The sequence below is a fragment of the Gymnoscopelus braueri genome (genome assembly GCF_963280865.1).
Source record: "Gymnoscopelus braueri genome assembly, chromosome: 18".
Lineage (NCBI taxonomy): Eukaryota > Metazoa > Chordata > Actinopteri > Myctophiformes > Myctophidae > Gymnoscopelus > Gymnoscopelus braueri.
Window position 1 is genome coordinate 42,366,057 of NC_137618.1, and position 15,977 is coordinate 42,382,033.

Sequence of the window (15,977 nt, forward strand, 5' to 3'; positions counted from 1 at the left end):
TACATACATACATATATATTTATTTATTAGCGGATATATATATATATATATATATATATATTAGCGGATATATATATATATATGTGGATATATATAGCCATATACATATAATGTTGGGGGTCCATGACATAAAAAAAAGTTAGAGAACCACTGATATTATAGCAAAATAAGTTTTTTCAAAAAACTTTTAGGATTTAGAAGACATTTTTAGAATCTCCAGAAGCAAAGATTTAAGTAAAAAATGTTCGCTTTAAAAATATATATATTAAAAGATTTGCACAAATCTTTCAAGATTTTTCAAAAAAAAAAGCCAAATAAATCTTAACATGACACAGATGTGTTCCCGGATCGAAGGGGTTAATGCATTTTGGCATCAAATGACCCACTTTAATGGATTCCATCTAGCATATTGAAAAGTGCTGAACACTCCTCTGTGAGTGTTTGCTGTTGATTTGCAACTGATTAGACTCAAACTGTGCACCCTTCAGCTCAGCAAACAATTTGTTTTCCTGGGATGACTTGCCGTCTCGCCGGGTAAATTTTTCTGTGTGAATGCTGAGCAATGATGGGGCGCCCGGGCGGGGGAAGCGAGCGAGTGAAAACGAGGTAGCTTACTGTACACACAGGAAAAATAATACACACAGGAAAAATAATGGTTCAACTAAAAGCAGTGGTGGTTCTCAAACGTTTTCATGTCTAGGACGCCCCCCAGTTAATGTGGATTTGGCCGCGGACCACCCGCCCATCTTAAAAGATGTTGTGCCAGGGACCCCGAATACAAGATTTGTAAAATTGTTGTTGTTGTTGTTAAAATATTTCGCAAATATAAAAAAAAAAACGTATATTTTTTAAGATATATAAACAAAACAATATTAACTAATTTTGCTGAGGACCCCCTTGAACGTACTCAAGGACACAATGGGGGTCTCCTCCTGGGGTTTGAGAACCACTGTACTAAAGAACATTTTTTTTAAGGGTTATTTATAGAATTATTAAAATAAATTGGTTCTACACAGAACCTTGGTCTGAAAAAAGGCTGGCAGGGGTTCCCAAATTGTTCAGCCCCGTGACCCAAGAGAGAAATGTGTATTCTATTCCACAGTTCCATTTGGCACGTTTATTTTTCTGTGTGCACGATGACAGGAAGTAGGAGGTGAGTCAGACAGGAGATGAGTCAGAAGCAGCGTTTGACTGGAGGAGGCCAGACAGACACCACTTTTCAGGATTCAAATAGAAAAATAGCCAAAAATATGATCTAGTATGATCAAGTAGGGCATTCATTTACGAAAAGAACACAACAAGTTAACAAGTATGGAGATAAGAGGTTTCTGCCTGACGGCAACGGGTATGTCCATCTGCCCCATCATATATGGCCGTATTAAAGTCCTTTTTTATTACAACGTGCAGGCTTTCAACAATGATATGTAGCCCCTCCCGTTGCGCGTGTGTGTGCGTGTGTGTGCGTGTGCGTGTGTGTCTGTGTGTGTGTGTGTGTGTGTGTGTGTGTGTGCGTGCGTGCGGCTGAGTGCTTCTGACATGTAGATGGCTCCACGACATGATGGGAAATAAAAGCTGTCAGATCCCATCTGCAACCGTGCAGATTTAACATGCAGGGCGATGGAGCAGGACAGACTGACAGACAGGCAGACAGACAGACAGACAGACAGACAGACAGGCAGACAGACAGGTAGAGACAATCAAAGTGATGAAAGCGCAACAGAGAGAGAGAGAGAGAGAGAGAGAGAGAGAGAGAGAGAGAGAGAGAGCGAGAGAGAGACGTCGAGAGTAGGGAACGCTCTCTACGCATTAAAATGCTGTTTCCCAAACAATGGATCGGGACCCGTTTTGGGGTTGCTGACCCATTTTTATGGGTCGTGTACATTTTGGCATTGAATATTGGAACATATAAATACAAATTACATTTTTGTTTGGCTTTTAGGCTTTGTAGACAACGATCTGTGGCCAAAACAGGCCATAAACTTGTTATGACAATTTTTTTTTTACTATTTTTTAAACAGTTTTCAAAGGTTTTGAAAATGTTTGCCTCAAATGGTGGTTAAAAGAGAATGGACAATGATGAGAAAATAATCAAAGTATCATAGTCGTTAATTTCATCGAGCTGTTTTCATACACATAAATGGAAACAATTCTAACAATGAAGCAAAATAATTGTGATTAGCTCACATAATTGTGATCAGGTGATCACCTCATTTACAATGAACAACTAATGTTTGGTGTGTTTTTTTTGTGTGATAAAATGTATAATTTATTTTTCGTTGGAACGGGTTTGATTCGGTGGGCAGAGTGATTTGGTGTTTGAAAAGGACAGAGGGGTTCATTGCTATTAGTTTTTAAACTGTTTGTACCCAAAAGTCAAGCAAATTTTCATGCGCACTTTTTTGCAAGGCCACAACAAAAAATGTATGCAAATGACACCTCCAACGTAATGGACTCGCAGATGAATGGGCCTCGTGAACGTAGAACAGCCCCTCCCCTCCTAAACAACAACAAACACATTCATCGGCAGCAAAAATGGTTTCAATTGATCAAGGCGACAGGGCTAAAGAAGCAGCTGTGTTATTATTCATTCAACAAAAGTGTTTCCATCGCTGTTTATCACATTAAACCATTAAGACCGGTGTGTCATTTTTAGATTTCTATGGCTATTCAAAAATAGCAGATATACAAGCTCATAGCGCGGCGGCACATGAGCTTGTAGATCTGCTATTTTTGCAAATCTTGGAATACATATATTTTTTAAGCGAACATTTGTAACTCTCTTCTTCTGGAATATTTGCTTCTGGAGGTCCCTGGAACAAAATATTTTACAAATGTTCGTGTTAAAAATATATATATTCAAAGATTTGCACACATTTTCAGGATTTCTCAAAAATAGCAGATCTACAAGCTCATAGCACGGCACTCGGTGCTGCGCTATGAGCTTGTATATCTGCTATTTTTTGAATAGCCAAAGAAATCTTAAAATGACACAGATGCGTTGCCGGTCTTAAAGGGTTATTTCCTTCAGCAACAAAAACTTTTCCACATCAACCGAACGTAAAATAATGTTTTTTTGAGGAGGGGGAGGGGGGGCATCGAGCATTTTGTGAACTTTTGCGAATCTTCAATGTCGAAAAAGATCAAAATCTAATCAAAGAAAAAAGATGTGAGCCATATCCGTGTTTCATCTCTTTTGTTTTGTGCGTACACACACACACAAACCGAGAGGCGAGCTACGCGTCCACACACGCAAGCACACACACACACACACAAACACATGCTGAGAGGCGAGCTACACGTCCACACACGCAAGCACACACACACAAACACATGCTGAGAGGCGAGCTACGGGTCCACACACGCAAGCACACACACACACAAACACATGCTGAGAGGCGAGCTACACGTCCACACACGCAAGCACACACATGCTGAGATGCAAGGTACATGTCGGCGCACAAGCACGCGCACACAGCCTTGGGGACCCTGTGGCATGGCTGCCTCACCTGAATTCCAATCAGGATGCCTTTTTGTGGCAGCTTGAAACCCGTGGAGAGCATGGCTTTCAGGAAGGCTGAATAGATGTTCGGTCCAAAACAGGCCACCTGCAAGCAACACACACACACACACACACACACACACACACACACACACACACACACACACACACACACACACACACACACACACACACACACACACACACACACACACACACACACACACACACACACACACACACACACACACACACACACACACACACACACACACACACACACACACACACACACGTTTGCATTGGAAGGAAGTGAAACAGAACAAAAGGACTTCTTTAAGGCTTAACGATAGTAAAGAGGGTTTTTACTTCTCCAGTGGAGGCCATCTCGCATCGCAGCACAGGGTCTGCATCCGTCAGCCGGGGCCAGGAGAACATGGGAGCCTAGAAGAGACAGGAAGGAGTAGAGGGATGATGACAAGTAGAGTTGAGTGTGCTATTCAGAATCAGAACCGCAAATAATCGTCTCTGTCGGGTGTGAAACCGTGAGAGTGAATGTGAGAGGAACGTGAGAGTGAATCCACGTTATCAGTCTGGCCAATGCCAGGCTAGGTTTCTTGGGCCGTGGTGATACTGCAGGCTGGGGTCAACGGGTGTTTATATGTCCAGAACTGTTACTTTTCAGGATAAAAATTCTAAACCAGCAAAAGTAGCAGATCGACAAGCTCGAAACAGATCTGCTACTTGCAATGATTTTGTGTGACGCTGTAGTGTGATCAACTAGGGCGTTGATTTACGAAAAAACACAAAAAGTTAGAATATGGAGATAAAACAGCAACAAAATGTACTATTCATAGTGGTGTGAACACAGGCTGGAGGCTGTTCCCTGCCTTCCACAGGCATGATGCAATGCAATACGATGAGGAAGTTGGTTATATGAAGACAAACACCCGTATATTAACAACGTGCATGCTGGCACTCCTACACTGAATCGACGCTGTCAGGTGAAAACCTTGTATGTCCAAAACCGTTCCTTTTTTTATTATTATAAAAATAAAAATAGTGAAAATAGCAGATCTGTTGTGAGCTTGCAGATATGCTATTTTCACTACTTTTGCGGTACACTCTTGTATGACGAATTAGGGCATTCATTTACGAGATTTTTTTTTTACATAAAAAATAGGGAGAAAATAGGGAGATACAAGTTCTCTACCCGACAGCAGTGATATAGAGACACACGGCCGGAAGCGGAAGGCCTACAAATCCACGCCCACTTTTGACACTCGGGGTCCGTTAGAACGATGAACTGCAGCTCTCAATGCAATCTCTATGAGAGGCATTGTAAAATACCGTCATTTCACTGGTTAACTACTGAGGCTGTAGCGATTTTTTTTGTGTTCTAATAATCTGTCCCATTTCTTTAATTTGTCCTTTTTAATGTCCCATATCTTTCATCTCGATATACTACCCACAATATACTATAATATACTCCATCAGTATGTCAAAACCGCTAGCATCGGAGATCCAGACTTTAAGTGGTCGCATCACGGACGCATCCCTTGAGGTTTTCAATACCCAGAAAACTGGCGAAAGTGGCCGTTTTCAATAGGTTTTGGTCATTATCTCTGGAACAGAAGGTCCAATCTGCTCAGTTCAAAGCTTGTTGGATGCGTGACCTTGAGGACATTAAGCACGCAATGACACATTTTCGGGTTATTTTTTTTTTTAGGGGAGGCGAGATCTTAGTTGGGCAGGCGACCGCCTCTCCTGCCTCTACAGTGGGTACGCTGTCAGTCGGCGCTCGGCGCTCGTAAAGACAGTGATGTCACTGAAATGCCTGTCTGCTGTCTACCCTCTGCTGTGTTAGCATTATGGGTAACTCGTTAAAGTGGCAAATTAAATGTGAAACACATCAACTATTAAGAAAACAAGAAGATATGTTGACAAAGACACTCCATACATTTGGAAACATATTTTTATTTAAATCAATATCGTCTTCAGTTAATGCAGGATAATTTTAAAAGTAGGCTAACTTTCATATCCTCTCATAGGGAATGCATTGGCAGCTGCAGTTCATCGTTCTAACGGACCTCGAGTAGCGGCGCTGTCTCAAAAGTGGGCGTGAAATTTGTAGTCCCCGTGTGTCTCTATGTACCCAAAGTGCCACTTCCACTTCAAAGGGGATTTCATGACAAGGCTGCCACCTAGGGGGCACAGTGGGTAATACTTTTTTCCCCCCTAACAAAAACATTAAAGGAATAGTTACACCAAAAAATGACTTATTTTCTATCAATTGCACACCCCATGAAGCCTTGAATTCATGGATTTTCATTTGTAAGCCACTAATTTGATTACCGTCTCCTACCGGCTAATCTAATGTATCCGGTAGGAGACACAAAGTAGACTCTTTGTGTCTCCTACCGGAAACGCACCCGGTCATCAAATTATTGGCTCAGGAATGGGTAAAAAAAAAAAAAAACATCCATGAATTCAAGGCTTCAAGGGGTGTGTAATTGATAAAAAATAAGTCATTTTTTGGGTGAACTACTCCTTTAAGAAACCCCCCAAAAAGGGTATATCGTCTCTGACGGGTGGAAACCTCACATATCCAAAACTGTTACTTTTCAGGATTCAAATTCAAAAATAGCAGACCTACAAGCTTGAAACGCGTCGCTTCGTGCCACGCTTTGAGCTTGTGGATCTGCTACTTTAGATTTTGTGTGTGACGCTGTATCAAGTAGGGCGTTCATTTATGAAAAAACACAAAAAGTTATTAGAACACGGAGATAGGAGGTTTCTGCCCCCGACAGCGACGTTATAAAAAATGACAGTTGGACGGAGCCTGCGGCGCAGCGCCACGTGACTGTGTCGAAACGGCGGAGAAAGCTAATTATTATGCCTGCGATTAATGATGCATGAAGGGTCACACAGACCTACAATTAGAATGTTGTGTGTGTGTTTTTTTTCTCCCAGCCAGCCAGTGCATCGATATTATGTGTTAATCCAGCGTCGCTCCTCGCATAACAACTACCTAGCCTTCGTTATATGTACGACGACAACAGCTGCGTGGGGAAGGTGCAAAGAGGTGGGTGGGGCGAGAGAGAGAGAGAGAGAGAGAGAGAGAGAGAGAGAGAGAGAGAGAGAGAGAGAGAGAGAGAGAGAGAGAGAGAGAGAGAGAGAGAGAGAGAGAGAGAGAGAGAGAGAGGTGACGTGCGACGACTACCTGGTCCCAAAGTAAAAGAAAAGGAGAGAGAGGAAGGATGAAAGGAAGGGCGAGCGGCTCCTCCGCGCAGTAAGCCCACTGAGGCCTGTTATCAGCCTGTTCTGATTGGCTGTTTCTGTGTTCACACACACACACACACACACACACTGCTATCAGTAGCGACCAGTGGTGGAAAAAGCACTCAAATGTTTTACTTAAGTAAAAGTATCAATACTGCAATGTAGAAGTACTGTACTATTACAAGTCAAAGTCCGGAATTACTTGAGTGAAAGTACAAAAGTATTGGTATCAAAATGTACTTAAAGTACCAAAAGTAAAAGTGCTAAAATGTTTGAAAATAGCCGATCTACAAGCTCACAACGCGTTGTGAGCTTGTAGATCGGCCATTTACAAATAGCCTAGGTATAAAATAGATCAAAAGTGGTTGATGTATGTTTTATAATATAATCATTTATATCTGCAAAGTAACTGGTAACTAAAGTTGTCAAATAATTGTAGAGGAGTAAAAGTGCAATATTTGCCTCTGAGATGTAGTGTATATCTGAAGTAAAAGTATAGACAATTGTAAATACTTCAGTAAAGTAAAAGTACCTCAATTGTACCTACTGTACTTGAGTAAATGTACTTCGTTACTTTACACCACTGGTAGCTACCAATGAGAGGAGCAGCAACAGGAGAGGAGGAGAGGAGACAGAGGAGAGGAGCTTCTTCTTTATTGTGTGCGACACATATTAGAGCGTGTGGGCCTCGCTGACTGCCCCAGTGTGGGAAGCCATTCTTATCTCTCCAATTAGAAGCAGACAGCCCCCATTACCTTGAGGAAGGAGGTGGCAGTTAGCAGTTATGTGGCAGAGAGTGCTGGACAGACACACACACACACACACACACACACATTACATTACTAAACTTGTGAGGACATAATGTTGCGACTGCTTCGATAACTCTAACCCCAACACCATTAAACCTAACCTCTAAATACTTAACACAACAGGAAACTTTTCCTAACCTAACAAAAAAAGCCATTTAAAATTGTTCTCAGAATGGCTTATTTCTCACATTCTACTATACTTGTAGGGACGTTTGGCCCTCACAAGTATAGTAATGCAAGAAAACGCACACCCACACACACACACACACAAACACACACGTGCGCGCACGCACGCACAGTCTGCCAAGGGCCACTAGGGGTGGGGTTCATCCTTGAAGCTGGCTATCTAATCAGCAGTGAATGTACGCGGCGCTAATGTTAGCATGCCAATGTTAAGGCGGGGGAAGAGGAGAGGGAAAAGTCTTATCACGGGCTTTGTTCAAAGACACAGAGAAAGAGCCAGAGCTGCTGGGGTGGCGGGGTAGACACAGAACTGTGAACAGAGATAAAATGGAAAAGTAATTGAGAAAGAGAGAGAAGTATAGAGGAGGAGAGCAAGAGAGAGAGAGAGAGAGAGAGAGAGAGAGAGAGAGAGAGAGAGAGAGAGAGAGAGAGAGACACGGAGAAAGAGAGAGACATGGAGACAGAGAGAGAAAGAGATTGAGCATAAGGTTAATATAACGGCGGAGGAAAATGAATATTAATCGAATGAACAGTGGAGATAGAAATCGTGGGATGGCTTCTCGATGTTGTTGTTGTTTTCCGGAGGTTCTGAAACCTCCCTGAAACCCCCTCTCAAGGGGGGCACAAAACATTTTCAGATGGGGGTCCGGCTAAATATATATAATTTTGGGGGACCTTGACATGGAAAAGTTTGAGAACCACTGTATAATGCAGATTATTACCTGAGCATTCATTGTTGCCTGGGGAGGTTCAGCCAAGGGCCAGCGTATTCAGCCGGGGCTCTAGGTTGGTTGCCGAGGGCTACGACAAATGCCCAGGCGCTAACCCCCAAAACTCACGCTTCCTCAACTTGGGACAATTTTGTCCCCATAGTCTTGTGGTTTTGGACCGGCTGTGGTTGGCATGAGAGCCACACCATCCAGCTATTTCAATACTCCCCACGCACACGCACACACACACACAAGATTGTATTACTATACTTGTGAGGACATCAACATTTTAGGATGCCAATTTCATTTTTGCAATTTTAAATCCTAAAGCCAAAAATAGCTTTCGGTGAGCGAAACCTGCATGCAACCAAGTATAAATCAACAGTCTAACCCCAACCCCTCAACCTAACCTCTAAATGCCTATCTGTAATTTTTTTTTAAATTATTTTTTTACCGTAAAACAACAATTTAGAGTCCCTACAATGTCTATTTCTGAAATTATACTATATACTTGTGAGGACACGCACGCATGCATGCGCACACGCGTGAGGACACACACACACACACACACACACACACACACACACACACACACACACACACACACACACACACACACACACACACACACACACACACACACACACACACACACACACACACACACACACACACACACTCTCTAACATGACCATCCACACCTGAGAGACAACAGCAGGTAGTATCCCAGCAGAGTCGAGGAGCTCCAACAAACATCAACAGTGTTATCTTGGCGTACCAGCTGAGCTCCAGTGGAAAACGGGAACTAAAGCTGAGGTGTCTTCCACCACAGTGCTCACTCTCCTGCTGGTGGAAAGGAGCATCTATAGCATACAGTACGCGAGTCCCTGCAGCGTGTCCCCCGGTGAATGGAGTGTGTTTTCCTCGTAGACAGTAAAACAAAAATATGGACAACGTTACGCCGTTGGTTTCTATAGACCGTAAATGAAGCCGGTTTTACAGCGATTTCAAATCCGCCATCTTTCTATATTCCGGTCCGAAATGCAACCGGAAATGAATGCTATTGGGCTGCAACCGCAGCGAGGGCGGGTCTTCACTCAAAGAAACTTTATCATTCAATTTAAAATAAATGGGACCATAATTTACTAAACACATATCATGATGATTTAAAAAATACTTTAAACTAGCAATTGAAAACAAAATAAAGTGTTTATTATATTAACTATTATTATTTATAAACTAGTCAGACTACTTCTAGACCTCACACCTAGGACTCACCTAACCCCTGCTCATTATGCTTGGGTGGGATGGCTCAGGGTAGAGGACAGAGTACAGCAACTTGCAATGGGCCTGGTCTTCAAGATACTCAAGGGACCAGTGCCCATGTACCTGTCGAACTACTTCAAAATAAGTGATAAACGCCCACGGGCACAACACCAGAGGGAGCTCCACTGATCTCATTCCCTCCACTGATCTCATTCCCCACCAGATTCGGCACAGACATGGGGATGAATTCATTCGACTATTATGCCACCAAAATGTGAAATGCCCACCAGCCATCAAAAAGTGTGACTCCCTACCCTCCTTCAAAACCTCATAAAAGAGCACCTGTCTGCAACTTGCAACTGGACCTAGACAAGACTTCTAGCTTGCCAAAATAAATTAACCCCCCACCGTTTTCCTGTAAACATACTTTTACTGCTCCTAGTATTGATGATTTCTTGTATAGTAGTATACAGTATGTCTTGATGAATTGAATACACAGGACCACAATGGAAAAAAGCTGTCAGGGGTTTGTGTGTTAATATATCCTTTTAGCATTATTGTATAATTGTACATCTGTACTTTTTGTAAACTGTTAATAAAGTATTCAATCAATCAATACAATCAATCAATAATATGTCTATGTTTCAACTTCTTGTTTTTTGCCCCAAAATTAACGCCCTATGTTGTTATTTAGGCTAACAGTGTCACGCAAAAATAACAGATCGGCAAGTGACGCACTGTGAGCTTGCAGATCTGCAATTTTTGCCCTTTTGAAACAAATGTGGAAAGTGAAAATGGTTCAATCTGTGAGTTTTACGAATATGCATTGAACCAAAGAAAAGCATTAAAAAGAGCGTGTGACTAAATAATAATAACAACACTGTATCCATCCTTTCCTGAAAAACAGGAATGGTTTTGGAACATACAAGGTTTTTTCCGCCCGACGACAGTGACAATGTTTATGTATGTCTGTCACCCACAATTCCTTCAGCCGTTCTCCCTCGTCAGGCACCATTGTGAAGACGGAAACATGGCAGCCTCGACGAGGGGGTGGGGGGGTGGGGGTGGTCCCGGGCCGTGTGGAGTGTGGTGCTCCAGAAAAACACGGCTGGCTGTGAGAGAGGAGGCGTCCGTCCATGTATTTGGACGAGGGCTACCACTGGGACCGGCCTAATGGATTCATACATCTCAATGTGTTTACAGCTGCGGCCCGCCGTCGAGGCGTGGACATATGCTAAGCATGCACATCGTTTAGCTTGCCTGCTTTATTGGAAGAAGCCATGGAGAGAGCAAGAGAGAGCGAGAGCGAGAGAGAGAGCGAGAGTAAGAGAGAATGGGTGAGAGAAAGAGAAAAATATTGCAAGCTTAACCCATTCAAACCGGGAACGCATCTGTGTCATTTTAGATTTTTTGTTATAACCATTATTTTATACTTTGGGCTAGTCAAAAATAACAAATCTACAAGCTCATAGCGCGGCACTGAGTGCCGCACAATTTTTTGGGGAAAAACATTTTTTACTCAAATCTTTGCTTATGGGGATTATACAAATGAAAAAAACATTTTGTTGCTATAATATCAGTGGTTCTGAAACTTTTTTCATGTCAAGGACCACTCAAAATGATATTTATTTGGCCACGAACCCCATCTCAAAATATTTTGTTACAGGTACCCCCATGCAGAAGCAAAGATACGAGTTAAAATTGTATATATTCAAAGATTTGCACACATTTTTTTTTTATTCTCCAAAATAGCAGATCTACAAGCTCATAGCGTGGCTAGTGGCTATTTTTGAATAGCCAAAGAAATCTAAAATGACACAGATGCGTTCCCGGATTGAATGGGTTAATGCAGAAGGAGAGACAGGGTCCCGTGGCGCTCACACAGTGTCTGTGGTTGTGCCTGACAATGCTCTGCCAATCTTTTATGTTGGTTAACGTGAAAATCCATGTGCTGCCATTTCAATGGCCTCAGACAGTTCAATCAATGCTTCTCACCCAGAAGCTGGAGACCAGAGAATAAAGCCTTTGATATCTGTGTGATGTCTTTAACAGATCAACTCCACTGAAAATGTTTGCAGACTGACGTTGTAGACTGTGTTTTATAGGTGTTTTTTTGTAGACTGAGCACTTCATTCCAACAGAGCTTTTTTTGTTTTTGTTTAACCCATTAAGACCTGAGGCCAATTAAGTGCAATGGTCCCATCTAGAGGACGCCAAAAGGTGGGCGCACCCGGTGCACAGGGCACTGAATTAGTCATGGGTAGGTTTTGGGCATTACATTTATAAAATCAAGAGTGTCGGGGCCATCACCTTTAGAACTAGGTTGCAACTGGCGTGAGACGCAGCCCCTATCTAAGTGGCAGAGAGCTGAAGACGCACAGCATGCTTTTCTGATCTCGTGCATGAAAGTGAAAGCACGCAAGCATGAAATCTACGGGAGTAGTAGCATTAATAATGCGATATAATGATGTCAGGAGACGCGGCGGAAACAACACCCCTCTGCTCAACCGAAACATGAAATGAGAGAGGTGTCCAAATTCAGTGCATTGACCGTTACTGGGGTCAGAAGTGGGGTCACTGTAGCTTAATGTCTCATCATGTCCCTCTCTCTGTCCTCACAATGACAGGGTTCTCCAAACTCGCACCGAGTTGAAGAGACATTCTTGCGTTTCATTTATACTTAGTTGTGCACCTACTGTACTACACTGCTAGAGCTGCACCGAAAATATCTGATCTACAAGTGATCTACATTTGTCGTACGGAGAAGTATATAGGGTTTAAAGTGGTTAAGAAAATGTGTGTCTCCCCCTCCTCCTGTTTTTGTTTGCAAATTGAACCCATTTCCATCAGGCGTCCGGGATATCCATGGTTCTCTGCTTAATATTCCTCACCAGCATGCAGAATGGGAAATTGAAAACTTCGGGAGCTGGGCAGCGGTAGGGGGGATTAATCCTGCGCCATTGAATCCCAACCAGCGCCATTGTTAAAGGCAGCTCTGCCATGATAATTAAGAGGGAGAAATGACTTTGGGTTGAAAACAGCTTTGAGGAACAGCTGGCCACACGTACGCACTCTCTCTCTCCCACTCAGCCACTCTGAGGGGTAAGACTGCGAGACGGAGGATGTCATCGCAACAACAAACTCGCTTCTAACCCCACCACCCCCGCTCTCTAACCTGGGAGGAATGGAAAGATAATTACTGCTTTTGTTACTCAAAACCAAATGGAACACTCCTTTGGTCGCTGTGGGGGCAGAAACCTTGTATCTCCGCTATTTCATCTTTTTCATAAGTGCCCTATATTTTACACTTTGTTGTATGAAGAAAGTAGCAAAAAACTGCCGATTTATAAGCTCACAATGTGTCGCTTGGTGAAACGTTGTAAGCTTGTAGATATGCTTTTTTATGTTGAATTAATGTTGAAATCCTTTTTTCCATGTCCTAAAATGTTAACAGGTTTTGGACATACAAGGTTCCCCTCCGACAGGGACGATTTGGAGCAGCAGCGGTGGTTGTAATAATGTTCCACAGATCTCTTCATAGAAACTCTTAATTTACCTGTCATACCGAACAGAAAGAGCTGAAAGAAGTTACAGTGACTTAAGTAGTGGTTATTAGAACTTGGGTGATGAGCCACTACAGGTGGCTATTACATTTTAATGGATTTTTTTCATGTTTCCCGCTGTTACCAGGAGAGGTAGGTAGATAAAGAGCTAGCTTAAACTGGCTGTACCCTGCGCCTTTACTTTACCCTGTTGCTGGGCAAAAATAAGAAAGAAAGAAAAACACTAAATCGCGAAAGCGTTCGCAACCCACCCATCTGTCCTGTGGTTGCGAAAATGGTTTGGTGTGGTTCGGGGGCAACTGTGCACCTGTGGCCCCTAGAGGGTGCTATTCTCATGGCAGACCCCTGACTAGTAGTGTTTCTGCCAAGTTTGGAGCAGATCGGAGCAAAAAGTATGGTAATTGTTCGGCCCGGTCCAGTAGGGCCCAGTTAGGGCCTAGCCTTAATTTTCAGGTCCGTTGAGAACTCTAGTTCTTACCTTGATGCCCACATAGTCCACAGGGATGATGGGGTTCTCCAGGGAGGGCAGACTGGCCTCGTCCAGAGGCTCTCCCACCATCACCTTGGTGGCCACGTTGATGAAGTCCACCCCGATGGTCTTGGACACGAAGGGGAAGGAACGCGACGCTCGCAGGTTACATTCTATCACCTGAGAGGCAAGGGAAACGATCCACAATTACAGACAGACAAGGTATATCCAGTGGTGGAAAGTAACTAAGTACATTTACTTAAGTACTGCACTGAAGTAGATTTTTTACTTTACTTGAGTTTTTCCAATACTTTTACTTCTACTCCACTACATCTCAGAGGCAAATATTGTACTTTTGCTGCACTACAATTATTTGAAAACTTTAGTTATTAGTTACTTTTCAGATACAAATTATGATATCATGAAACATACATTAACCATTTTAGCCCTATTTTATACATCTATGTTAAATCTACAAGCTCACAAAGTTTTTGAACAGAGCTTAAGTGGTTAAATAAAATAAAGTTCACTTTAATAAAAAAATAAAATTTCTGTAATAGAAAATGTAATCAAATCAAAGATCTTCAAATTGATTAGAACATTTTGCAATTTTCTGTACAAAATATCACTCAAAACTTCAGTAATCAGTGCTCCAAAATCACACAAAAACCTGGCGCCGGTCGGACTCAATCCAAAATAATGTTGTTTTCGGCAAAACAAATTAAATCAGTTCTCATTAATCACAGGGAGAAGTAGTTTAGACGTTAGATAATTGCAGGACTTGTCGGTTTATAGCTGTAAACAAGACACACAAACACCTCCATGTTCTCTTTTACATTTGCACACGCAGTATCCGCACACAACCCCCCACACACACACACACACACACACACACACACAGCTGGCTGATGTATTTGGGAAATCACCACTGAAGGCAATATTGATCATGAAATCCATCCCAGCTTTGTGTAATTCATTGCGGGCATCACACGGTTATTTCTGCTCAGCGGCGGATTGCTTTTGCCTTGACTTTCGCTGTGAAAATGTCCATCCGTCATTTAGTCACGGGACCGAGAGCACATTACTTACCATGACATCGTTGCCTTTAACCAGAAATTGAGTGTTAAAGGGCCCGGAAATCTCAAATTCCTGCGCAATTCTCCGAGTGGCAGTCTTCACCTGTGTGTGTAATGACGAGGAGAGAGAGAGGGGAAAAAAGAGAAAAAGACAAAATATGAGGTCAGCTGAGAAAACGTTTATATCATTTGGCATGTCATTGCTGTTGCGCAGAAACCTTGTATCTCCATTTTTCAACTTTTAATGTTTCCTTTTAGTTTTTTTTTGTTAATTAATCTCTACTTCATTGTACAAGAGTGCCACAGCTGATCTACAATCTCACAATAGCCTATGTCATTTCGTGACACATTTGCACTATGTAACTTTCCTCTTCTACCCTGGATTTGAACCCGGTTTCCTGCGCAAGTGCTGACATTTTTATCATTGAGCTAATAGAGCCTGTCTGCTTGCTCAGGGGATAAATTGAATCTTGACCATCAGGTCAAAATGTCAGATCTGATGTCAGATCCTGTGTCTAGGTGAGACATGACCTTTAACACGATCTAAATGTCTCAATAGAAGAGCAGGGAGACAAAATACAACCACCCCGATTGTGTAAGTTATATTGTATTAATATACTCTACAATACAGATTGGACAACATTTAAATGTATTCATAAAAAAAAGTTAAAAGTGCCCCTTTAAGCTTGTTGATCAGATATATTTTTGAAAGTTAAAATGAACGTGGCCAAGTCTGTCTGTGGGTTTTATGAATATTTAACCAGTGAGCGACTATTTTCCATAGTATGCGTAGAATGAAGGGTAACTGATGTGACACGTCATGCTTGGAACACACACAGTCCATCATAGGCTCCCGTCGAACAGAATATCAACTGAGGCAAAAACAAGGTTTAAATATTACACAGTATAGTGCCACTATAAGTGCCACTAACAGGTTGGTGAAGTTTGTCATATTGTTTACTTAAGTAAAAGTAGCAATACCACAATATATACCACAGTACTTTAAAATTACAAAAGTATTGGCATCAACATACACTTACAGTGCCCGAGTAAAAGCATAAAAAATTGTCAACATTTGTCAAATGTTTTAGAAAATAGCAAAACTACAAGCTCACAACAC

The 15,977-nt window shown here is 42.2% G+C and overlaps 1 protein-coding gene across 1 annotated transcript in view; it reads right to left on the bottom strand.

Annotated features, from left to right (window-relative positions):
* cps1 (carbamoyl-phosphate synthase 1, mitochondrial) overlaps positions 1-15,977 on the bottom strand; it is a gene marked incomplete at its 5' end in the record, with an annotated part of 88,337 nt that overhangs the window by 15,965 nt on the left and 56,395 nt on the right. Inside the window, 4 exons of the mRNA XM_080412246.1 lie at positions 3,507-3,605; positions 3,869-3,943; positions 13,791-13,961; positions 14,871-14,960. Of these exons, the coding sequence (XP_080268372.1) occupies positions 3,507-3,605; positions 3,869-3,943; positions 13,791-13,961; positions 14,871-14,960 (435 nt within the window). The remainder of the gene's footprint in view (positions 1-3,506; positions 3,606-3,868; positions 3,944-13,790; positions 13,962-14,870; positions 14,961-15,977) is intronic.